At 36.7% G+C, this 27786-nt stretch overlaps 1 protein-coding gene across 1 annotated transcript in view; it reads left to right on the forward strand.

Moving 5' to 3' along the window:
* The first annotated feature begins 16516 nt into the window (after positions 1-16516).
* The window catches only part of PPP1R1C (protein phosphatase 1 regulatory inhibitor subunit 1C), a 119417-nt gene continuing 108147 nt past the window's right edge, over positions 16517-27786 (forward strand). The window contains exons 1-2 of the mRNA XM_087861896.1: positions 16517-16757; positions 18447-18507. Coding sequence (XP_087718022.1) covers positions 16677-16757; positions 18447-18507 — 142 coding nt within the window. The 5' untranslated portion in view covers positions 16517-16676. The remainder of the gene's footprint in view (positions 16758-18446; positions 18508-27786) is intronic.

Consider the following 27786-nt stretch of genomic DNA (forward strand, 5'->3'; position numbering starts at 1 on the left):
TACAGCTGTGTGCTGTCAAAAGTGCAACATATAGAAGCTGAGGGACTCACAAGGAAGCACAAGTCTTATAAGAAAGATCCACAATATGGGTGGAGCACCTACTATATTTGCTATAATGACTTAAACTTGAGAGGGAGCACAGTGGGTGAACAATGTCTATGCACCCAGATCTTGGGCCATTGGAGCCTTCTTTCTAGAGGTAATTTCAACTCCAGGTCAAGATATGGAGTAATAAAAGCACCCCAGAAGTCTTCCTTGTACCTTCTCCCAATCAATAGACCCTTTGAAAAGGTCACCAGTCCTCTGATTATAGTTAGTTTTGCTTGCTTTTTTTTACCTTTTTATAAATGAATTGTACAATATATACTGTTCTGTGTCTGGCTTTTTCATTCAATTTATTATGAGATCCATCCATGTTATAGCATCTAGAGGTAGTTCATTCTTTTTCATTGCTTTGGAGTATTCCATTATATGGCTGTTTCACAATTTATTCTACTGTTGCTGGGCATTTAGGTTCTTTCCATGTCACATACTTTGTATGTAAAATCCTACTCATAGAAGATAGAGAATAAACTAAGAGTAGAACAAAAGGCAATCACAGTGACCAATGCGAACTTACATAGTACTTGTTTGTCAACAGCCGCCATAGGACTTAAAGTGCCCCTATACATAAGCTAGACTAGTTTGCCAACATCTGCAGAAAGACTTTGGTGAGACCCCATGGACTCAGGAATAACCGTTACACCCAGCTACAGGGACCCACTAAAAGAAGGAACTGACCAACAGCAGCTCAAAGACCATGCTATATGTGTGGAGATATTGCTGCAGGCAGACTGCTGGAGGCTCTGACAGCCCAGAAGGCAACCTGACTGCACTCCAGGCCAATGCCTGTCACAGGATCACATCTGTGCCTCGCTGCTGGCATTGTGATGCCTCCTTCCCATATCCTCTTCTGAGTGCTTCCCTAATTCCCACTTCTAACTTTCTTGTGTAACTAACTTGTGTGATAAAGTTGTACAATAAGCAGAGTGATTCATGAATTTAATAATGGTGCCACATGGTTATTTGAGACATATCTCAATTTCATGGTTCTTACCTGGTCTTGCATTTGTCCTGCTTCATTCCGATTTGGGGCTATTATAAGTGGTGCTAATATAAATTTCTTGGGAGTGTATTTTGAGGCCCAAATGTCTGTATTTCTGGGAGGTATGTGAATAAATGCCTGAGGGCAGAGTTTACTGCATAGACTTTGCATACATTAAGCCTTAGTGGATACTGCCACTGTGCCGTTTTATCTCTCACTAGCACCGCGTGAGAATTTCAGGTGCTCTGCATCCCCAGCATTTCTTATTTTTAATATTTTACTTACTTATTTGAGAGAGAGAGAGAGAGAGCGAGCTCATGAGCAGGGGTGGAGGGTAGAGGAAGAAGCAGACTCCAGGCTGAGCAGGGAGCCCGATATAAGACTCGATCTCAGGGCCCTGGGATCATGACCTGAGCTGAAGGCAGACGCTTAACCGACTGAGCCACCCAGGTGCCTCTCTGCATCCTCAGCATTACTCAATCGTCTCACTCTGTAACCCCTGGGTGTGTGGATTGTTTTTTAAACTGTGATTAAATTGAAAACTCACAATTAAAACTTTTGTAGAAACTTTTCTTGAATATAGCAACCTCATTTGAGAATTTGATACTGGTGAATAATTTCTCTCCTCACACATAGAATGGGTGCTAAATATTTATTTATTCAACTGATATATTTTTTTAACTTTTAAGTCATTTAGTTATGCATCAACAAGATCTCTCTTACATTGTGCATTATAGAAATCAAGGGTTATGTCTGTCTGAATTTGCTCTATACAGAGGAAAATCTAATGCTATCAATGACTGAACACATATCTTTCACAAAAAAATTTTTTATGCTGACTAGTCTTCACCCTAGAACTTTCTAGCTCCAATTTAAGACTGAAGCATCCTGGCAGAAGTATGTGGAGATATTTTGACATCTGTGTGAACGTAAAGAATCAGAAACCAGTCATTTCAGCTTCAACTGGAAAAAAACCCCCACATTTTGAGTGAAGAAGTATAAGACTATAAAAAAAAAAAAAGTTAGGGGTGCCTGGGTGGTGCAGTCAGCTGAGCTTCTGACTCTTGGTCAGCTTAGGTCATGATCTCAAGGTTGTGGGATCAAGCCCCACGTCAGGCTCTGTGCACAGTGCAGAGTCTGCTAGAGAGATTCTCTTTCTCTCTCCCTCCCCCTTTACCTCTCCTCCCGCTCATGCACTTTCTCTAAAAATAATAAAATCATAAATTAAAAATCTTAAAAAAAAGTTATGATTTGCTATAGACCTAAACTTGATAGTGAGGCAAGAGAGAGGTGGTTGGCTGATCCTGGACTAGAATTTGAGATGGTGCTTAGGAGTATGCCTGTGCTCATATATCAATGCCATTGTATATCATTTTACTAGTATGATTATCTTTTTAAACATTTTAGAACTTCTGCAATAGGCAATTAATTATGTTTTTAATTTAGGTAATCATGCCATAGAATCAGGAGCCATTTTGCAGGAGTTGCCAATGATCTTCTCTGTATGTATCTTTATCTTTGTATGTTTATCTATATCTTTATCTTTAATGGCATATTTGTTCAACCACATGATTTAGATGTTAATTTTTCTCCTTACAACTGGAAAAATCTTGAAAAATAACAAATAATGCTTTTAGTTAAATGCTGCCTCAAAAAATTGTATATAACTCTATAAAGCATCTGCCTTCAGCCCTTACCAGCTAACACTTTCCTAATCAGTTAATGCCTTATCAGAGATTTGCACTTATCAGAATCAGCCACAAAGTAAAACATTGGGAAGAGTGGTTGAAAGAGGGAAGGGGCGCCTGGGTGGCTCAGTTGTTAAGCGTCCACCTTTGGCTCAGGTCATGATTGGGATCGAGCCCGCACCGGCTCCCTGCTCAGTGGGAGCCTGCTCCTCCCTCTCCCTCTGCCCCTGCTTGTGTTCCCTCTCTTGCTCGCTCTCTGTCAAATAAATAAAGAAAATCTTAAAAAAAAAAAAAGGAAGAGGGAAAATTAAGGATAGTAGTGGAGAAGTGTCTGAAAGGAAAAGAGAGCTGCTCATATACCACAGAAAAGAGTAAGTTCTTCATTATTTTAGTGAAGCCTGGTCCTACTCATTTTAGGATGAGTGCAAACCATATGGTTTCTGTCTGGAGGGAGCCGGGAGAAGATCAGTGGTCTGGTAAAGTCTATTGAGTTCTAATATCTAATTCATAGAATCACATAGTGATTAAACAGGAAAATAATGTTGACCATCTTATAGCTATGTTCTTTTTCCCAAATGGGAGAGCTGAGGATCAGAAAAGGATTTAGAACAGTCTAAATGTCACATAAAAAGTAGTTTTCCATTATTCTAGAGTTTTATTTGCTCCAAATACACCTCTCTCTCCCTTCCATCCCTCTCACCAGTTTCTCTTGTTTTCCATTAATAGGAAAATCAGAATTCTCTCTTCCACGAGCCCGTTTTTTTTCTATTTCTGTGCTTTTGTTCATGCAGTCTCTCACTTACAGACACCTGGACTAGGCCCCGGGGATGACCATGCTGCCATTCAGGAGTCATCTTCCAGCAGAGGAGACTTACATGAACAGAGAACAATTACTCCAGTGTACAATGTAATACATTCGTGAAAGTTATGAACCAAAACATGCTGTAGTTACCTTTTTGTGCCTGTTGGAATTGCAGAAGCTCTACCAAAATACATAGAAATTATAGAAAACATTTTACTAGATAATGCATCCATAATACACCCTAAGTAAAAAAAGATAAACTCAGCACACCAGAAATTTTGAGGAATTTTCTGATGGGAAAGAGCAGAAAGGATCATCTAGCTGGAGAAACCATAAAAGAGAACTAAAATATAAAGGCTGTAGCTGGAGAAGGCTCTACACTATTTTAGCATTTCCTAAAGAAACTAGGGGAAATACCATGCTCCGACTGAACAAATCAGAGAGGGAGGGGCCCCTGAGGGCAGTTAGGGCAATTAATTAAAGACTTTATTTGGATAGTCTGTGCCAGCTGGCCGGCCCCTGCCCACTCTCCAAAAGCAGTTGGCAGCAGCAGTGTCTGCCTCAGGATAAAGCCTAGGGGACTATTTCGTATACCAAGTGACTTACCTAGGAGAGTACCTCGTATGAAGGCTGGGGTCGGAGATGAAGGAAAGTAGAGCCTAAGCTAACCTGGAACTTCCAAATCCACGGCTAAGATGGGGAAGGTAGGAGAACCACTTGTTCCCTTTGTCCACAGGAAAACTTTGGGAATGGGACATTCTGAAGTGCGAGTTCTGACACAGGATATTCCCAGGGCAGTGTGCCAGATAAGGAGTAACAACCAGCAAGGCTGAGGAGCACTCACACCCTACATAAAAGTTATTTGTACACCTTGCAAATTTTCCCAGCCTGACCCTCCTCCCAAACATCTAAGGCAGTCTTCTATATTCAGAATTCAATGTTACTTACTGCAAAAGAGGTTCTCATTTGATCTGATAAAATACATTCCAACAATCCTGTTATGATAATCAATCACAAATATAAATAGCAACCCCAAACTACAAACTAATTGAAGAAACTTAACCATGCAAGTGAGTCATTCAAAATATTGAAGGGATCCAAAAAGTTTCTGAGTAGCATGAATAAAAAACCACTACCCACATTCTGACACACCCTAATGTAGTTTCAGAATGCCAAACATAAAGACAAAATCCTTAAAGTTTCTCAAGAGAAAAAAATCAGATTGCTTATGAAAGAGTTTTCTTCTATTTAAAATCAGCAATACTGGATATAAGTTGGCAACAGAGAAATATCATCAAAGTTCTAAAGAAAAAACATTAACCTGCAGTTCCTTACCCAGCCAAACTCACTCATGTGGGAGGGCAAAATAAAGATTTGCATTTTTAGATATGCAGAGACTTAGAGAATTTACTACCTATGAATTATTTCTAAAAAAATTACTGAAGACCATAGTTCAGCAAAACAGAGAATGAATCCAACATGAAAGAGTCGGTTATAGGACCAACGTGGGCAAATAAACCAATAAAATGAAATAGCCAAAATATACTGTAAAGAAAAAAACCCCCTGAAATTAAAATAAAAGATCCTTTCACCATCTCAGGTTGCAGGAAGACTGGGGAAAGGGACATGCTAAGCCTCTTGTTTGTTTGGGGGTATATGCTGACAATGAATGTTATTTATCTATAACATTAATTATTAGTATAATTAATTTTTAATAGAGCAGAAAACAATGTATGAACCAAGCCTTGTGAAAGCCCAGAGGATTCTGGGAAGACATTTCAGAAGAGGGGGCATTTGAACAACAGTCCTATAGGAAGAGGTATTTGTCGAGTAACAGACATGGTGTAGACGGATATTCTTTTTTTTTCTTTTTTTTCTAGAAGTGGGGAGAGGAAGTGGAGGAAGGGGTAGAGGGAGGGGGAAAGAAAGAATCTTAAACAGGCTCTCAGAGCCTGACACAGGGCTGGATCTCACAACCCTGAGATCACGACCTGAGCCAAAATCAAGAGTCAGAGGCATAACTGAGCCACCCAAGGTGCCCCTGGGGTAGAAGGATGTTCTGAACAAAGTACCCACATGTACAAAGGGTGCAGCATTGTACAAGGGTTTGGGTTATTCAAGATAGAATAAGAAGTTCAGTGGTGGCTGAAGGGTGTGTGGCCTGAGATGTGCCTGGAAAATAAGGTTTTTTTAAATATTTTTTTCCTTCTCCAAAGGGCCAGATGATGATCTAAGTTGACTTCCTTATTGTACTTTCTTAATTATCTACTCTTATCATCCATTTTGCTCCATGACTCATTATTTGCACTGGAAAATAAGCCTCAGCACATTATAACCTGCTAGAAATCTCATGTTCTTTCTGAATCTAGAATGATCTGTTTGCTTCCAAAATCATTATGCATATATTACACAAACAGTGTAATGAGTCATATGCTCTTAAAACTAAGTGGTTAGGAATAATAAAAAAGGTTTATAATATTTTAAATTCTCAAGGAACAGAGATTATGGGATAGTACTGATCATCCCTATAACAGGGTTGCTATGAAATAAATGTAATCAATAAGCAATTCTGATTTACAGACCAACTGTTTCCAGTCACTACAGACGAAAATGACAAAGAAACAATGGCAAATGCCCTCAGATATTTAATATAGCTTTCGTGTTCTAAGAGGTTTGCTTTTACTGGAAGTGACTCATCCTAATCAGTAAATTATTCAATTTTTTTAATGCTCCATTAGTTAAGATTATTTGTGGATATGAATAAGCCTATGTTGCATGTGGAAACATAGGCAAACACTCAAGAATGGCTATCAAGTTCCTTTTTAGAGTCCATGCAGAACCAGAAGATCGCTAAATTGCAATAATACGAAGCCAAAAGTTGCAATCGTCTTAAAAAGAACTTATTTTTGTTGAAATGGAAGTTAGAACAAAAAGAGCATATACAAAGTACTAAATGTGTAAATAATATTTAGGTGGTAGGAATGTAGATGCAGAAAAAGTAAGAAGAGAGTGTTTATCAAGTTTTACACTGAGAATTAAAAAAAGGCAAAATGGTAAGCGTCCAACTTAAAGTAACCATTTCTTGAGGTATAATTCAGAAGAAAAGAGATTTTTGCTGAAGTAGATCTTTCTTTGAAACTGAGAGCACAGAGAACAACTGGCTTTCTTTCACAGAGATGTTCTAAACAAATATATTTTTTTTAAAGTGAAAACATACTCAATATAAACATAGTACTCACTCATATAATACCACGGCCTCACTGACATCTATATTATATGAAACTTTGAAATCACATACACACTTAATTTACATCTTGTTTCCTTTAAAAGAAAAATTGAGAAGCCTGTACATTCAATTACTATTAGCATCAGCTTTCTGTTTCTGGAGATTGATGAATTAATTTGCAGCTTATGCAAACATATGCCTCCGGTCTTATCTTCCCTGTATCCTGCCTTTTAAGCAATCTCCTAAGTATGAGCATTTTACCCGAGGCAGGAAGATTTAAGGATAAGAGATGAAACTTAGGTCAGTCAATTATACCACCTTGGAATATTTCTAACACAAGGTTTACATATACATGTATAGAGAGAGTTTTAGGTTTAAAAAAAATCATCAAGGAAAGAAAATTGGAACCAATATCTGAGTTGATTTAAATTACATATGTACTGTTTGTCATGCTTTCCCACAGTAACCCAAGAGATGATTGTGCATATTAATTAAAGTAACATAGAATATTACACTCTGAGATTGTTTGTTATTTGACATGTGTCTCAGCGTTACATACATTTCAAATTGGATTTCATAGAGTTTATTTGCAGGTACAAATGAGGCAAGCAGAGATGCTATTAAAACATTTCACAGAACGACCAAAAATTCAACGAAAAAGTCTTACCTGCTTTTTTATGTCATCATAGAACTTAGATTCTATTTTTGTCATAAATTGTAACTGGAAAAGACTGTGGTCATACCCCTGCTATAAAGATTTAGTACCCACTCTGAGATGGGATTTTTCTAGAATTAAGATAAACCTGAAGCACCTCAATCACAACCTTACACACAGGATGGGCCTTTCCAGGAATTCCTCCGGAGAACTCAGGTTTTCTGGTTGTGTCCCAGGGTTGTAAGAAACTATCTGAGACTTTCCAGCCATGAAGGGGTGAGAGGGGGGATGAATGGAAGCAACTGAAGATGAACTGAAGGTCAGTTTTGGGTTTAAGAAGCCCCTAAACTGAGAACCATAAATCAGAACCCTCACGGGTCCCCAGAGGTCATAATTAGGTTGGCAGTGGCAGCTAGCTGGGATCTACCTGATCACTCACTAACTACACCTAGGTATCCTTTAAAAGATTACATACCTTTTTAAAAAAGATTTATTTTAGAGAGAGAGAGACAGAGAGACAGAAAGTGAGCACTGGGTGGGGGAGGGGCAGAGGAAGAGGGAGAGAGAATCTTAAGCAGACTCTGCTCCAGACATGGGCTCCATCTCACAACTCTGAGATCATGACCTGAGCTGAAACCAGGAGTCGGATCCTCAACTGACTGCACCACCCAGGCGCCCCGAAAGATTACATACATTTTAAAGTAAAGTGTCTCACCATCTCAGGAATGCAGTCTTTTCCTGTCTTCTTCAATCATTTCAAAGCAATCTCTTGATAAAGTTAGTACACAGCATACATTTCCTGATACCTGTAAAATGAATGAAAGGATTCAAGAGTCTACCAAATTTTGATGACAATCAAGACTGTGCCTGGCATCAGTCATATGAAGTTACAAGGCACTTAGGTGACTCACAAAATCCTGCTTTGAAAAATTATGAATCTAAAATCTTTGCAGGAATTGATGTTGATTGCTTTCTAGCTGGCATTTGATGGCATGCTTTAAAGAACTGAACTGAAGATAGTATATTAGCTGGGGAGTTATTAGTTGCCAATTTTGTTTTCTTCAGAATGTTTCGTCCATTCAAGTCTCTCTTTTGAAAGACATCTTAAAAAGTAAGACTGTCAGGACTTTGAGAAAGTGTTCCTTCAAACTTCTCTGACTGATAAGTATTACCTGAATATATTTCACACCTTGCCTGATCACATTTTTGTAGTATGCAATACCATTTACATTTTGAACATTCCTTTGGGTAGAAGACTTGAAGTTCCTGAAAGTTTAAGGAGATGCATTTTCTTCTGTTGATTCTCTTTGTTATTGATTCATTCATACTATCTTAATTATTCAACAGTAAAAGCAAGGATATGTTCCATTTGTTACCCACAGCTTAGAGAAAGAATTAAACTAAGCTAAACAAGAAAATAAGAGTGTTCCTCAAAGAAATTGTAAGAAAATAAATTTCTCCTGATGTTTTCCCAATTTTATTGTAGCTCATAGGCATTATATCGCACATATCAGCAAGAGTATTAAAAGGCCCTTTGTGTACCTGCAGTCTTTACTGCAATATTGCTCTTATTGGTAAATATGAGTGTTTTTTAAGTTTTTATTTAATTTGTACTTAACATTCAGTATAATATTGGTTTCACAGAATTTAGAGTGGAAGAGTAGAAATTAGTGATTCATCATTTACATATAACACCCAGTGTTCATCACAAGAGCCCTCCTTAATGCCTATCACCCATTTAGTCCTGCCCCTACCCACCTCCCCTCCAGCAACCTTCAGTTAGTTCTCTGTAGTTAGGATCCTCTCATGGTTTGCTTCCCTCTCTTTTTTTCCCTTCCCCTATGTTCATATGTTTTGTTTCTTAAATTCACATATGAGTGAAAATATATGGTATTTGTCTTTCTCTGACTGACTTATTTCACTTGGCATAATACCCTCTAGCTCCATCCACATTGTTGCAAATGGCAAGATTTCATTCTTTTTGATGGTTGAGTAATATTCCATTGTATATCTCCGCCACATCTTCTTTAGCCATTCATGGGTCAATGGACATTTGTGCTTTTTCCATATTTTGGCTATTGTTGATAATGCTGCCATAAACGTTGTGGTGTAAGTGCCCCTTTGTATCAGTAATTTTGTGTCCTTTGGGTAAGGTAAATATGAGTGTTAAGAACAGTGTTCTTTTCATGTAATAGGTGAGGTAAATTCAAAATGCTTATGGAAATAATGATCTCATCCAAGGCAGTCTATCCTTAATTAAAAGGCAAAATATGTTTTTGCTTTAAAACTACTCTATTTTAATTTCTCTGATTTAAGGGAGAGTGTAAAAATAATCTTAATCATGAAAATTAGGACCTTTTAAAGATAGTATTATTTTAAAAATTATCTTTGTTATTATTAAAGCTATTTTTATTATAAAATTAATACCTGCCCATTATATAAAATAGAAAAGCATAAAGAGCAAAGATAGGATCTATAATCCCATCATTCAGAGAAAATCCCTAATAACATATTAGGAACAGGTTATTCCAAACATTTTTCTCACACCATATACAAAAATATATGTATGTGTGTGTGTATATATATATATATATATATATTTTATGCATGACAACATGTGTGTAGTGTATATGTGTATATATCCATACAAACATGTAATGGAATTAGATCAGACATACTGTTTAAGAAACTTTTTTTTTTTTTTTTACTTAACTGGAGTTAACAATACACCGTGAAAACAATTTAAATATTGAAAGCCATATCAACAATCAGGAGTGAGATTTTAGAAGTTATTCCAGATTCAAACCCAATACAATACCATTATAATATCATCTTACCCCACTGTATCATCAGACAGTGATAAAATGTGAAGAATTTTATAAATGGACTGTTTGTTCATTCACTTCCTTATTTGAGAAGTGCACCTATCATCTCCTAGAGAGAAAACTGCCCTACTCTTAGGAATCCGGAGTAGTAATTCCAGCACAGAAAAGAGATGTGTAATCTGAAACAGATCTGAAATAAAGTGCTTACATTTTATTCTCTTCAACCTAAAAAAAATTATATTTGAATTTCTTTTTACAAATTCTCCTCTCTCTCTTCTCTCTCTTCTGTATGTTCAACCTTTCTCTCTCTTGGCCACCTTCTTACAGCACAGGATATACTTGGGACTTGTTCACCTATAAAATAGACCTAAAAATCCCATTCTTGCTCTTGTTGTCTACTGTAAGGTCCTGTGTTTGAAGGAAACTTTTTTTAATTACCAAGTAGGTTTTGTTTCTGATTTTTTTTTTACTAGTTTCAATTTTTGTTTTCACTTATGCATCTCCCACTTTCTCCCTCATCCTCGTTACCAAAATTCAACAGGTATTTTTGAATAATCATAATTACATTCTCTATAGTTAATATTTAGTGTGGATTACAATGCTCCGAAATAAACTGTTCTCAACTTTGATTTCCATGTTACGGTTCTTCCCTGATCTTCTTACCTCTCTAATTTTTCTTTCCATTCTGTCTTTTCTTTTCCTTTTAACCTTTGGGATTCTCAAAATTCTTGATTTCCTTCTCTTTGCATTCTACATACTGCTTGGATTAATTTATCTACTTCCATTTAAAATAATTTTAATCATGAAAATTAAAACTTACATGAAAAAGGCTTATTTGACAATCACTCATATATTTATACATATATCTTTATTAAGACAGACTTCACTTCTGAGTTTTAAACACACATATATAATGATCAGCTGTAAAAAGAAAATAATGACTCTAAAAGTAGCCAACAATTACTGAGTTTTGACTATATAACCCTGTTCTGAACTTAGTGCTCTAAACAACTATCAATTTATCCAGATTTATAGGTCAAGAATTCAGATAGGGTAAAGTAAGGAGAGTCTGTCTCTGCTCCAAGATGTCTGGGGTCTCAGCTGAAACACACAAACAGCTGGAGGTGACTCATGGTTAGAGAGGCTGGAATTATCTGGAGGCTTCTTCACTCAATGTCTCATGGGATGGCTGTGGTGATTCAAAGGCTTGTCCTCACTGAGGCAACTGACTGAAATCAATACATGACCTCTCCATATTGGCTTGGGCTTCTCACTGCATACCACCTTGGTTCTGAAAGAAAATGTCGCAAGCCAGAGCATCTGGAGTGTAGACAGACAAAGCAGAACAGGAGTGCCTTCTTTGCACCTGATGTCATCAGCTCTGAAGACTCAAATAGCTGGGATGACTTGAGGCTAAGAAATAGAATGCTCTGGAGGCTTCTTAACTCACATGTCTGGCACTGTGGCGAGAAGGACTTGAAGGGTAGGCTCATTTGGTGCTGTTGACCAGAGTGCTTACATGTATCCTTCATGTATATCCTCCCTCCTTCACAATATGCTGGCTGGTTTCTAAGAGGGAGCATTCCCAAGTGAAGAGACTAGAGAGTAAGTGTTACAAGAGAACTAAATGGAATTAATATATCCTTTTATGACCCAGCCTTTGCAGTCATGCAGCATCACTTCCTTTGTATTCTGTTGGTTACAGACAAGTCACTAAGGCCAGGCAGATTAAAGGGCAGGGGAATTTGACTCCACTTCTTAATGAGGGAGCAGTAAGGGCACATTGTGGAAGAATATGTAGAATGTTGCAACCATCCACATATTAATGAGTGATATCCCCATATGCCAAGCTGCTGAATGTGAAATCTTGGATTCATTCTTCCATTTCTCTCTTTCCCTATCACCATCCAATTCCATTAAATAACTACATTCTGTCCATCTCCCTCTCCATTTTCACTACTATTTCTTTAGTTAAGGCTTTTGTCATCTCCTGAGTAGAATATAATAGCATCAGATTTTCTCACCCTTGGTCTTGACACCTTCCTATCTATCCTCCATACAGACACCACAATGACCATTCTAAGACTCTGATCAGATTATGACACTCTCCTACTATCTCTCTGGTTATACTTGTTGCCTTCACAGTAAATCCCACGTCTCTTTGCATGGTATACAATGTTGTCATGCCTATCTTCCTCTCCTCTACTTCAAGGGTTGGCTGAAGCTAGCTGGGTTATGTAGAACTACCATGCATACACTGTGTTAGAGTGACTTGCAGTGTAGAAATCACTGCCATGTTTACAGAAGGTAGCTCTATGTCACTGGAGTTGATTGTGACCTTGTGGACATGAGAGCCCAGTTTTCCAGACCTTCTATTTTATTAAGAGAAGCTCAATATCTCTTATTTTTGTTTTAAAATGTCATCTCAATTTAAAAAAATTGAGTTTAACAAAAACTATCTGTCACCCATCACCTTCCTATCCAGGTCCCCCTTTTCTCCTAATATCACTTTCTATCATAGCATATTTAGCTGTATGCTGCTCACTTGTTTAGGATTTCGTCTTCTTCTCTTAACTGTAAGTTCTTTGAAGGTTGGGACCTTATCTTTTTCATGTTTATATCCAGGTGGTCTGGCATAGAATGGGATGCTCAATACATATTTGTTAGATGAATGAATTATATTTATGAAATTATTTTATAAACTAATACACTTTTATGTAGACTCAAGAATCACAACTTCTATAGTTCATATAATTATCACCTCCTCCAAATAAAAGGCAGGGAAAGACTAAACATAAAACTACACATAATTAAATACCAGGAGAGGAATAAAAGGAGCAATGCATCTTATCTGGAGAATCTGAGGGTGACTTACTAAGAAGTGGGATTAGAGGATGAATCCAATTTGGATAAAAGGAGGGAGGGTAGGAAAGCTTCCCAGGAAGGTAGAGGAGGCCACAGAAAGGCTGGCTGCGGGGTAAAGTGTGGCCTGTAGGGAAGTCTTAAAGAACTGTGGAAAATACGGTCAGATATTATGAAGTAAAATCAGGAAGGCCTAATGTACTGTTCTCCTAATGTACTACCTTCTTTATTCACAGTATCAGTTACCTTGAAGACGACTATAGTTACTGCTTATTCTAGAGGCATTTTTAATCTTTAATGACAGGACCCATTACTTTAAAAAAAGAGAGAAAAGTAAAACTGCCTTCTTTCAAGTCGGCTTGGTGACTTAACAACCAGCGCTAGAGTCTCCACTTTATTCTAATATCTAATTTGAAATGTAAGATCTTCTTGGTTACTAGTATCTATAATCTGCTACTTTCTTTCCTTTTATTCATATGCCAGTTCATCTTAAGATCTTTACCATGGAACTCTAATGGCTAGAACATCTAACCATTGTAGGTTCTGGTGCCTTCCACCAACTTCTCTGTAGGCCCTTATGCGATAGTAGCCATCTGATTTAAGCCCAGGCTCTAGGCAAAATCACCAGCATTTGAATCCTGTTTCTGCCACATATTAGCTGGATTACCTTGGGCAAATTATCTGAATTCTTTGGTTCTGTTTCTTCATTGTAAATTAAAAATGAGGCTAGCATTAGTATTTACCTCAAAGGGTTATTATGAATATTAAATAAATTAATGCAGATAAAGCACTTAAAATAGCACCGGGCACATAGTAAGTGTTATATAAGTGTTAGCTATTACTATTATCTCTAATGGGGAGAAAAAAATGTACACCTGATATTTAGTACAACCATACTGTCCACGTAAGCGCATTTAAATTTTTGATTATTTCAAATTTAAGTTGCATTTTAAGTGATTCTTAAAATAATAATTTAGCTTGGAAAAGATCTCAAACATCTTCTAACACAATTTCTCTTCTAGTGTCATAGCAAAAGGCCTGGCATGGAGTAGATGTACTATCTATTCAATAAATATTCACTATGGGAATGAGTGACATTGGGAAACAGAAAAGACAAATGGGTAGCTATTATACTAAGCAGAAGTATGCTGGGTGCTTTGGGAACACAGAAAATGTGAGTCTAAACCCTCTGTGTATAAAGTAAATCTATAAAATCTACTTAGAGGCCACAAAACTCAGCTGAATCTGAATGATGCACAAGAGTTGATCTGGTGAAGAAGAAATTTTAAAAAAAGGTCCAGATAGTTCTTTTATGATACTATTTCTGGTCAAACTATTCAAAACAGGGCAATTAGTAAATAAGAATGATTTTATTGCTATTTATACCATAACATGCGCTGGAATTGCACTTTATGAACCAGTATTCTAACTGGTATCAAATTATTCCAAACAGGCAGGGTTTCCTAGTAATTCAAATTAAAAATGTATATCTTCAAGCCTTTTGAAAAGTCTAGTTGAAAGAAAAATAATAGTTATCTTTTAGTGAGTAGTTATCATGTACTGGCCTTATGAAGAACTCATAAAGAATTAATTCATCTAAACCTCACAAGAAGAAAGTTCTCTTACTGCCAAGTTGATAAGCTGAGCAAATAGCAGAGCCAGGGTTTGAACTCAAGGCTGCCAACTGCATGCTCTAAATTACTACACTAAGCAAAATTTTGCATTGATTACTCATTAGAAATATTGTCTTGTTTTCCTTTTGTATAATTTGAAGAAATATTCAGAAAAATTACTACATTAATGATATCGATTCAGGATTCATGCAGGGACTTTTGTAAACTGTCACACAAAATGCAATTTATATGTTTCCCTTCGACACTACAAGGATGAGAGCATCACAAGACGTCTTGCTGGTCAGCACTGTTCTCCAACTGAAAGTGCTTTCACATCCACAGCCACATCTTCATTTGCTTTTTCCTCTAGTGGGTATAGAAAACTACTTGAATAATGCATATTATTTTCCATATTCTTTCAACAGAACATTGCATACTTAAATCATTAGATGGATTACTCGTATGGACTCAAAATTAAACAAAAGAAAGGAAACCTCATTTGTAAATACCTGGAATAATATTCAGTATCTAAATGATATTCTATAAATCCAAAAACATACAAAAAATCTAGTATTCTTCAAACAAAGTCTTTCAAATAAGAAAGTAGAGTACTCAAGTTCTTTCTCCCATTAAACAGCTTCATTTTCAGGCTTTCTTCACAAAAGGAGCTGAATGCAGGAAGGCAATTCTAGCTCTGCTGTTGCCTCCCCTTAGATATTAACAGATGTGGAGATCAGGCCAATGTCTCCCTCTACCTTCGCCATAGCCAGTATGACCATCATCCTCCATCATTCTAGAGATAACCCCTTTTATGCTCTTTTTTTTTCAAGTCCTTTACTGTACGTATATCCCCACTATTGACAATAAACCACAATGTTGGATATCATTAGGCTTCACTAATGTTTTCTAGTCACTTCTGTATTCTTCCAAATCAGAGGATATAACTGGCTCCACCAGGAAATGAAATAGAGGTCATTACACAGCAGTGACTTTCAAACTGTTTGCTAAATTTAGCTGTCCAATACTTTCCACTCTAATGAAAACTGTGAACTACAATTATAGAATGCTGCAACAGAACAGGAGCTTAAAGGTCACCGAGTCCAAGACCATCACCTTTCTGAGGAAGGTATGGGGGCCTAGACACAGTCTGCGATTTTCTTGAGGACACAGAGTTTGTTAATGGTAGAGCTGGAATTTGAACTAAAATCTGCTCAGTCTGGAGTGGCGGTGTCCTTACTATACCAGGGATGCTCTGCTTCCCATGGTCAGCCTTACCTAACCAGATCTTGCAGCATAAATATAGCTGGTTTTCTTGGTTGTGGCTTACCTTCTGTGACCATTCATCAATTTGGTGGCTGAATGTGAAATGGCAAAGGTGTCTGACTTACAAGTTGCTACAAGAGAAATGAAATGATTTCATACCCAGACCCTGCCCCCAACTCTAAAAACTTCCTGCTTTATGTTCATCAATAATGAATGGCCCATCCCTGCAATACTCAGAGGGAGCTTACATTGCACTTTTGAGCAGCCGGTTAGTAATGTACAGTGGATAGAGCCTTTCTTTCAAATCCCAGGGCAGCGGGTCCTTCCAGCCTAGCATTGCATTTTCAATTAGCTGCTGAGTGAATGCTTGGCATGTGTATTAGTGAAGAAGTACACAATTAGCTTATTGTTCCTTTCTGTATTGTGCTGAGAGGTTCTAAGAGATTGGTGGAGGAACAGGCAAGCCAGGCATCACTGTGGAGTTGAAGAAGGGATTTACTCAGACCTCGGCATCCTCACTTGCTCGCTCTGGAATTACAGCTATTTATTACGAAGTGCCCTGTGTGGCTGGGTGGAGTGTGCCTGAGGAAACACATCCCAGACACCACCTGGGGTTAGTCTTTCTGAGCCCTTCCAGGCTCTAATTCTCGTCATTAGCATGGAGCCAAACAGTCCCAAAAAGATACAATTTGCTGTGCCTTTATTCCAGAGTCAGATTGCACCTGAAGCAGCAGAGCAGGTAGGTGGAATTGGGTGGGGACCAGTTCCTGTATATAAGGTAATACGGACGTACATTCTTAATAATTGAAAGCTTCTCTACTTCTAGAATTTGCCTAACTTTGTGACTTTCCAGGATACCTGAATGAGAAATAGATTGGTTTCCATATGGCACTTGTATTTGAGTTGCATTGGGTGACCTATTGGCTAAAATGTAGCACTTCATGTGATAAAAAATTAAGACCCGTTAGAGGAAAAAAAAATGGTTATATTAGTGATTCGGATTTGGATCCAGATATCTGTTTGCTTTTGCTTACTAAATTAACAAGTTGAACATTTAGAGAAACCTTGAACAATTCTCAGAATTAGCAAACTTTTATTTCATTACTTATAAAATACAAAAGATTCATTTAACAATGAAAGCATTAAACCTTGGAATAATTTCAGATTATAGGGTTAATTTTTTAATGTTTTTCATCATATATTCAAAGCAGTAATTTTAAGTATGTGTAATTATGATAGATAGGATTTGTAGTGGTATGTATAATTTAAAAGATATTTTATTCAGATATTACAATAGTATTAAACATTTCCTGGATTTCTTTTCTTTGTCTAATTTATCAATGTATCTGTATTTCTATATTTCTGCCTCTCTCTCTCTCTCTCATTCATGTAAGATTGGTTTACATCTGTATCACCTTTCATATTCAGATCTACTTAGACTCCTGCTGCAATGGAACCACTTAAAAGACCATTTGTGGGAAAATTACAACAGTGGGGAGGCAAAAGCAGAAAAAAATTTATGGGGTCATCAATCTAATTCATTAATTTCTTACAACCTAAATTATCATTGAATCTTTTTCCAAATATTTGATACAAAGTCTTAAAAATAATTACTGAGTCTGAGACTCATAACTTTCTAGGATGTTTTGATAATCTGAAATAGATCCTCCCAGACTCAGGCCAGATAAATATAACCTTGAACTTCATGTATCTATGTTGAATGGGACATTGGTTCTGTCATGGACAAAATATCATCGGTAAATTTTACCCTCTATCCTACTGACATATATTTTAAGAATTTACCTATATATTTAAGAAATCAAGAATACTTTAGAAAGTCTAATAATATGCTACTGTAACTATTAAAATAAGAAAAAAACCCACATCAAACCTATTAGTTTTAAATGAATTACTCTCAAAGAATCCATACTCATTCTTTATTTGTCCTAAATATGTTACTAGAAAATAAGAAAACCTTGTAATATTAATTGAAATTAAGAACTCATGCTGTTAAATTTAACTTGCTAGAAATTTTAAGTTTTCTGAGCTTCTCTTAACCTGTTTAGAAATAATGATAATGGATCTTGAAAGGATCATCACTATGGGGCTCCAAGAGAGCCAGGAAAATTAGCAAGTCATCCTCGTACCTACACTGCATTTTATTTCAGTGGCATCATTTGATTATATACAGCTACTTCTTTTCTGTGGAAAGGTAGGTTTTTTGGTCAAAGAAGGTGATACTAATACCTGAAAGTTCTACTCTCTGGCTTTCTATAATTCAAAATAGTGAGCACCTGCTGTGTGCCCTCCAGAAATTTGCTGATTTTATGTTGGGAAAAGATGAGAATGGAACAGCTTTGCAAGCTGTAGAGTAACCTGGGGCCGTGTCTGACTCTTACTGACCTTAGCTGGCCTTTGTTGTTCACAGATCAGAAAAAGAAGACCTACACCAGCATCACTTGTGATTCTCAATGAACATAATCCCCCAGGTAAAGAAGCATGATGTCTTTGCACTGATGGAACAGAATTGCTTGAAGAACATCAGAGTATGTCACTGCCAAAAGATTTCAATTTAGGATTCAGTCAGTCATAATCTAACAAGCCAGTCTATAAAAATGGATCATATAGTCAGAAATATAGAAACTGTCTCAGTCAACAGTCTACTTTTCCTCTAGAATGACACATTGGTGATGATACACTATAAAATGGTTTCTTGTGTGTATAGAGTCTGGTTCAGTGCTTATTAATGAGGATAGTGGAAAGTTGTTTAATTAGGTTCCAAAGCTCAAATTACAGTCCAAGAGATGCTTATATCTTTACAGAGTAGGTTTTTTTATTTATGAAAGCTTGTCATGGGGTGGGCAATGAGCTAGCACTGGCTACAGCTTTGTTGCTGATGTCATGTCTGAATAATGCAATTGACAAGTAACCAGATCAATTTTCAGCACTGGCCATTTGAGAGTCATTCTGAAGGGCTGCATCCATTTGTTGAGGTTTTACTTTCCATTTCCTGTAAAAAGTAAAGCTGCCTTATTACTGACAAATGACTGTAATCTGCAATAAGCAAACATTATTTACTTATTGAATGGAGGTGATTTTAATCTCACATTTAAGTGCTGTTTCTAGAAATACAGCAAAGGTCTAGTAAGACAGCAAAGGTCACGGCATTAATTTGTACACAGGCAGGACTTGGTGTTGGTTTTTTTTTACAGGTCTAAACAATATGGGCGGACAAAAGGAGTTTGAATAACAGAAACATAATAAGTCTAAGTACAGGCTGTAGTGAATGATCTGTTCTAAGAATACCAAGGCTAAATAGTCTTTGATTTTTTTTTTCAAATTCCTTTCTAATTAGGGAAGCATATATAAGAAAGTAAAATTCTAATAGCATATTCATCATTGAGTCTAAATCTAGGAAGGTGTTCAGCTATTGGGAAACCAAAGCAAATTTATTCCTGATAAAAATAGGATTTGTTTCTACTTCTATTTCTTTAAAGTGCTATAGCATTTAAAAATCATTTTCAAATGTATTATTTCACTTAATAAATGTTAACTTATTTTGGCTTAATAAGAGGTATAAATGGTATGCACTTATAGTTTACAAATAAACATAAAACTAAAATCTTCTGGGGCGCCTGAGTGGCTCAGTCAGTTAAGCATCCGACTCTTGATTTTGGCTCAGGTCATGATCTCAGTGTCATGAGATGGAGCCCTGTGTCGGGCTCCATGCTAGGCATGGAACCTGCTTAATATTCTCTCTCTCCTTCTCCTTCTACCCCTCTCTGCCTCCTTCTCTAAAAAAAATAAAACAAAAAATAGAAAAATAAAGTAAAAACTTCTCAGATTGGAAGTCATTTTACATCAATTTTCCATCACTGTCTTTGCTCACAGTGGCAACTTTTCCACAACATCTTAGAACTTAACTCCCTCTAAACCAACCTTAAAAGGTATTGCCCAACTTGAATTCTAAGTGTCCTGCTACAGGTATTATTACTATCTGAACATAGTGGAGCCATGTAAATGACCGTTGTGGCTCTCATTCAAGCCCCCAAAATAGTAACTAATGTTTTTTGAAAGCCAACTATGTGCCATTTATAGATGAGGAAAATAAGTATCAGAGTGGTGAAGTAATTTTTGTGGAAGTTACTCCCCTGCAAGTGACAGATTATATAGACAAACTCAGATAATTCTTTTTTTTTTTTTAAGATTTTATTTATTTATTTGACAGAGATAGAGACAGCCAGCGAGAGAGGGAACACAAGCAGGGGGAGTAGGAGAGGAAGAAGCAGGCTCATAGTGGAGGAGCCTGATGTGGGGCTCGATCCCAGAACGCCGGGATCACACTCTGAGCCAAAGGCAGACGCTTAACCACTGTGCCACCCAGGCGCCCCAAACTCAGATAATTCTGATTCGAAAGCCCACGCACAATGCTGGCCCTGCAAATTTCAGTTTGCATTAGATAGTGAATTCTCTGTAAATGGGATTAGACTTTCAGGCCCTATTGACATGCAAATCCAAACCTTAAATAAATCTTTTGTCTAGACCACTAAATTTAGTAGATTAGGAATAGTTAAGTATCCCTGTGAATCAAATTTAGATTTTTCTCTAGAAAATCTAATGGCATACCAGATGGCATTGTTCTATTTCCCTTATTAACTCCATACTTCAAAGCACCACTGGAGAGAACTTAGAACAAACAGCATCTCACAGAGAAATGCGTCGTCTCCCTGCATCTTCATCTCCTTTTTGGAAATCAGAATGGTTGAGAAGGGACTGATTAGCCCTTGCCTATGTCTAGCAATGTGTATGACAACCAGAGATTTCTGGACTAATGGGTTCCTGCAGCAAAAAGATCAAACACTTACATAGCTTCCCCAGTAAAAATGATCTAGAACCATGATTATTTGAGAAATAAATGTAAGGACCAAACAAACAAACAAACCAAATAACAGCAACAAAAGAACAAACACCACACTGAACTAAACCAAACCTAGCTACCAATCTTCAATAACCATGTGGTCTTGGTTGGGTAAGGGACAACATCTCCAAACTTTATTTTCTCACCTATAATGTAGAGATAATGTCCATCCTTTCTGCTTCACAGTGTTGTTGCAAGGATTAGAAGAATTAATGTGAACACCCCTTAAAAACAGTAAAGTGCAACAAATGTTAGGTGTCATTAGCTGATGTGTTCTGGAATACAACCTTTGCATGTGATATTTAAAAGTTGACATAGCAACAACAAAAACATCAAGTGTTACATGACCTTTTTTAAGCAATTGTTTCTTCTAGCCCGAAAAAGCAATATGTTCTTTAACAAATAACAATTGTGTACAGCTCTAAATCCTGATAAACTAAACAAATATCTTCAATTTTACTGAAATTCTCCAGAAAAATAACTGAGTATTCTTGGAATCACCTGTCATTAATGCTGTTTAAAATTCAAATCCCTGAAAATCTTTATTTCCAATTAATGTAGCAAAGAAAATTAAAATTTCCATTATAGAGACATAATTAACAAACCCTCCCAATTCATTTAATGAGATAGGTATCTTATAATCACTGTTAAATGAATTAAACATAGCTTCCTTTTTTTTTAACCTTTCCTGGAGTTTGCAGAAATAGTCAGTTATAGAAGTATTTGAAAGAATGATTTCCTTTTAGATTCAGAAAAACATATGCACTGCTTATATTTGATAGAGGGGAAATAGAATAGAAAGATATATTAACATGTATATCCAGACTATTTGTTTGCTAGTTGATCTGTGCTGGTCTAAACACATAGATGAGATAGGTATTTGATTGGTAGGATTTCAGGGGCAGCAAACTGCCCTCAGTCCTTTTCTATCCGATGGCCCAGAATTCTTAGCAGTAGAGGCACTATGGAAACAGATACACAACCTGTTTAGGATCTATCACCCTCGGGCATAGGTTAACAACCATAACTCAAAACAATGGGAAGCAGAACTAAAAATTTTGAATTGAAGTCATCATGCCTGAAAAAATTTAATAGCAAAGGGTGTGTCTTTATGGTGGAGAGAGCGGAAACTATGTGTTTGCTTCTAGGAATGACTCTAAAGAGCCAGACGGCAGTAAAAAGAATCTTGAAGCCTGACATGTAAAGGTAGAAAAGTACCAAAGGCAAATTTCAACTTTTTCAAATATTTCCTGGGGCTACCGTGTGAATGACCTTGTGGCAAACTGCTTATTTTTTTGGTATTTTCAATTCATCTCCTGATTAAGAGCCTATTTATGATGAGCTCTCTGAGGCTATACTGTAGAGCTTCACTGCTTATTCTTATACTGTGTGCTGTTCACTTTTACTCTTGTATAATCTGGAGTTAACTGGCTTGGTTTCTATATTTTTATTTAGAGGATAACATACAAATCCTATTTAGAAATAAATGGCAATGCCAACTTCTGCAATTTACTTCATCAATTTTCTAGATTTACTTAAACATTATTTGTCTTTAAGTAGACTTATGAGAAATACCTAATCTAACCACACATCTTTGTGAAAGATACAAAAATCAACTCAAGTCCCTGAGACTTGCTCCATATCTCAAAGAAGAATCCAATATTACCCCTACTTTTCAATTCCAGATCCAATAATTTTAGATGTTAGAAAATAGTTTTATCGAACTTGAGTAATATTCCCACTTTATTCTAAAATAACTCGTTTACTCTCTTCAATAAAACTTTATTTACTCACCTCTTTAAATACAAAAAAAATAATTCTTTATTATGTTCTTTTCTAAATTGAATACTCCTAGCCCTTATAAGGGCCTTAATGAACTCTATCCAAATTTTCCTCGTCTCCTGGCTTTTGGAATCCAGAGCTGGATATGGTCTTTCAGTAAAAAGCCATCCTAGGCCTTCTGAATATTAAAGTTTGTGGCATTCATTCTCTTCCACTTACTTTAAGCAGAGACAATATGGTTACAATAAAATTTAATGGACCTGATACCTATTATGCAGGAGTGAACTGTAAGAGGCCTGGAACTTAGTGAAGGTTTAGGTAAGTACCCAGGAGTTTTGGCGCCATTCTAAAGTTTATTGTACATCTAAAAAGTGGGAACAGAAATACAAAGTAAAATAGTTTTCTGGGGCTGTTTACTGAACTTCCTATCACAGCTGGATCTTGGGGAGACTGACTTTCTCTTTGACACTTTCGGCTTTAAAAATTCATAGAAATGAGGAATAAAAACAAAAGCATTTTCTCACATAGGTGAGGATCCTAAAAATTAATTAATATGAGATGCAGCAATCAAATATCACACTATCTCTGTTCAACTCTGCGATAGTAGACAGTAAGTCTAGTCAGTAGAGAGAATTGGGTCTTCCAATTGATTGGGATGTTTGACTCCACAGACTGAAAAAGAAGCCACAGTCCATTCTCGATGTAGCATATGATTTTCTAAATGTGGCTTGCATTTTAGGACTCTGACACTAAGTTAACTAATGAGGTTTTGAAAGCTCTGGATTGATAAACCTGAGACATTGGACGACAGCTAGAGAACATTGCTGTGCCGAGGTTGAGTTGTTCAAAATAGAGGGGCTCCAGGAATTTCTGATGATGGGAAGTCTTGCAGGGTCAACAAAGTTAAAGTGGAGATTTATTTCCAGTGTTAGAACATTCATATGCACACAATCTCTTATCATGGAGACTGTCTGTTTTACCAAATGAATGATTTGTAGTCAAAAGGCAATGGGCACCTAGAGTGCAAGCTCCAAGAATCCCACTGAGGATTTTCCTGGAACTTAAGGATAGGTAAGACATCATCAACCCCCAAGGACCTCCAATCAAATGCACTCAAAAAAAAGCTGTAACAGACTCACAGTCCATATAGTTTTGTTTCATTCTCAGTTTTCTTATCTTCTGTGGGAATGTTGCTATAATTCATTCTGATCCACAATCCTTGTTGATTATTCAGCATTTATTTTGCCTTTTCACTATTAATGGCAACATAAAACAAAGAAAAGTCCAATATTTGAAGATTACTTAGGAGTTAACTGGTATTAATTTCTAAGGAATTTTCAGAAAAGCCATTTTTTTTCCTCCTCAGCATTTATTTCTATGAGTTTTTGAACGCCAAACCATGCTGAATGATTTAAAGACAAGTGACGCATGCGACTTTCAGAGATTCATGAACTGCACAATTGATTGACTTATTTTCCCATAAATACTCAATCTGTGCAGCCAAGTAGCCCATTCAGTCAGAATAGCTGTGAGCCAAAGAGGAGGTTCCAGTTCTTAGTAATGCCAAGGTTTGCTATACCGTAAGTATTCAAAGGCACTAGCATAATCTTCAAATTAAATGAAAGAAAAAATGTAAGGGAAAATCATAAAACTATAAAATAGTTCTACGTTATTTCAGCAAAATTACTACTTTTTCTCATTTTGAATAATAATATATACTGCTTACTTTTTATGTTGATTTTAATTAGAACTACCTCAGTGAAATATGACAGAATGACGGTAGGGTCAATTCACTTCATTTTTTCTTGTTCTCTGCTTGCCTACTTGTGGGGGATATTGCAAATGAAAATAACTTTAAGGTATTTTCACGTTATGTGGAAAGGTAGTGTTGGTAGTAGGTAAAGCACTGGCTTTGGAGTAATATGTGTGTTTGAATCTCAGCTTTGCCAGTTACTGGTGGTGAAACATTGAGTGCATAGTTAAGCTCTATGGGCTCAGTTTTCTCCTTTTGTAAGGGGGATATTGAGGTAGAAAATGCATCGCACAGTGCCTGCAACCAAGTAGATACTGAAGACATGCGACCCCCTGCATCATTATACCCATGCTAAGAAATGCTGAGTTCTCCTAAAACTTGTATTTCTTATCAGAAGATGACTCAGCTCCTTTCCAATTCTCGCTGCATTGTCAGACAGTGTCAGTGACCTCAAGAGATGGGGGTTTTTGCTAAGAGAGAAGATGTATCGTATCTCCTAATTCATCAGGAAAAGAATACACAATCATGGAATTGTTACGTATCTTGTGTGATATTGTGATTTTGTCCAACTGAGAGTATCTTGCTTACAAATAAAATTTCCATGAAATATGAGTCCCTTAGAATTTTCTTTAAAAAAAGTAACCTACTGGGGCATCTGAGTGGCATCAGTCAGTTAAGCATCCAACTCTTGATTTCAGCTCAGGTTATGATCTCAGCTCAGGTTATGATCTCGGGGTCATGGGATTGAGCCCTGTTTTGGGCTCAGTACAGAGTCTGCTTGCCCCTTTCCCTCCTTCCCCTGCTTGCTCTCTCTCTTTCAAATAAATATTTTTTTTAAAAAAAGCAAGCTACTTATGTCTATAAAGTTACAAAAAGCAATAGAGGTCTTTGAAGCAGATTTGTATTTGACCAAAAATGAAATCCATATTCTAATAGTATGTGCACAGAAAGGTTGATTATTGAGTATAAAAATCTTTTAGAGATATTTATCAAACATTCATTTGATTGCTTACATTTATTTCCACTCCATTTGTTCTCAATTCCTTCCATACACCATCCCTGTGCGATATTTTGGCTAAGCTTTCTTTTTTTGGTTCCTTCTTTTAGTTCCTTTGCCAGATCTTAAAGCTTAGTCTAGACAGGCTCATTTGTGTATATCAGTCTCCATCTTTTCCACCAATTTCCCTTATTTAAATTGCAGCACAATACTCACTTAAATCTCAAAAATTTTCCCTGACTAGTTTCATCCATCATCTGGCTTTTTTATTCCAATACTGTCTTCCCAATTCCAATTCGTAAAGCTATTTTTTGGTCTGTATTTTCAATACAATTCAATAAATATTTATTGAGTCTTTATTCTAAATCCTCCAGGAACATGTGATTTAGATAGTTGAAAATATTATGTCTATATGAAGCAAGACAATTGTAAATGACAGAAATCCCAACTGCTCAGGCCATGCATGGTAAGACTAATTCTGGCCAAGACATTGAGGAACAATTATTGCACTTGTTCACTAATCTATAAAGTACCTGTATGACTTATTTTGATCCTTCGGCTTTAAGTTTTTAAAGAGTGGGGTCAGAGCTAAAGTTTTACTATTCATTCCAAACTAACATAATAGATATATTTACTCAAACTAGTAGAGTGAATGTTTAGTTGAGTAGACATTAGATGCCCATGAGCTATTAAATATAAATGGATAAAAAAAGATCCTCAAACCAATGGCAATCCATCAAACTTTTTGGGTACTTACTCTGATTAGGATACAGTGTTGGCTGCTCTAGGAGATAAAATAGGTAAGTAACTATCTCTGCCCTTATGGAGAAACCTACCTGAGACATTTATAATTTGATACATGTATACTGAGAGTAGAATCAACAGCATTTGGCAAAAACATAAAATATATTTCAATTCAGTACAAAAAATGCCTACCGCTGGACATTTTGGGAAATTCAATTATAGTATTATAAAGTACAGTATAAAGAGTAGGTACAGGATAAATGGCAATTATTATTTTGGGGTGGCAGGCACATGGCACTTAGGAGTAGAGATGCTGGAATCACTCAGGTCTGGATATAGATTTCAGATGGCTGCTTACTGCCTGTAAAGTTTACCCCAGGAAAGTGGCTTATCCCATTAAGTGGATTAGCCCATTAAGTGAGGAAGCTGGATTCAAGTGGCTCTGAAATGCAGGTTTCTTTTTTTAACACTACTATATTTCACTAAATATAAAATATATTCATTAGAAAGAAGGCTATTCTGAGTCCTTTGAATAAGTAGATGTGCATTTTTGTGTCTACAGAATACTACACACGTACCACATCATTGTCAGTTGTTATGGAGAGTTTAAGGGCATGTTCGGTTTCAAATTTAAGATTGAAAAAGTTACTAACATCTCTTTCTAACTGTTTCTAGTTCATAGCCATACTGAAAACAAACAGTAAATTAGTGGTAGTTGACAACCTCTAATAAAAAATCTAGCCAAGCTGTGTAATGAATAGAGGAGTTATTTCCATGTTCCTTTATTTTAGAACAGCTCAAGAACAAGCTTCAAGCTTTGGGAATTTTTTCCCTCTCTCTCCCACCATTTGCTATCCTTGAGTTTAACCAAGTAGTGATCTGACACTGTTCCAGCAATTCCAGACACAATTTGGTAGCAGAATTTACCAGGGGATTAAACTGAAATGCTCCAGGGGCTCAGGCAGGTGACACAGATGATGACTACCTAGTCTCTGTGTAGGACATTGTGATGGAGGATGCAAGCTCCATCCAAATCTTTCAAATGAAACAAACAGACAAAACCACAAAGAAAGAAAGAAGGAAAAAAAAAAAAAACACTGTGAGGAATGGGGGCACCCAAGTGGTCAGTTTTCATACGACCTGAAGTTGTACCTTTCAAAGTTGTTATTGTTACTATAATCTACCTTCTATACTGCAAGTACTTGACTAGATGTAACACACTGTCCCTTGACACTAGAAAAGCAGTCTACCTGGAGCTCAGAAGGAACCGTGAAAGCCTGAGGTAGAAAGAGTAATGTCTTGAAGCAAATGTCCCGGCTGCAAAGTAGAAGCCTGGGAATTCATCTCCTATTCTCAGTCTGTTTGCTGTCACTGTCTTCTCCATACGTGTCCCCTTCAGGTCTTCCCCAGTATTTCAGCCCTCCCCCCAACCCCGCCCCCGGCACATGCTGGAAAATGTTACATCTATATCCATGAGTCTTCCTTGTGCTGTGTTATCTTTGAATTTACCTCAATGACTTTGTATCACTCAGAGTAATTTGATATAGTGATAATTATAGTGCTTAACGAAGCTA

This window comes from Ursus americanus, chromosome 1 (genome assembly GCF_024610735.1).
Source record: "Ursus americanus isolate L20-20 chromosome 1, mUrsAme1.1.p, whole genome shotgun sequence".
Lineage (NCBI taxonomy): Eukaryota > Metazoa > Chordata > Mammalia > Carnivora > Ursidae > Ursus > Ursus americanus.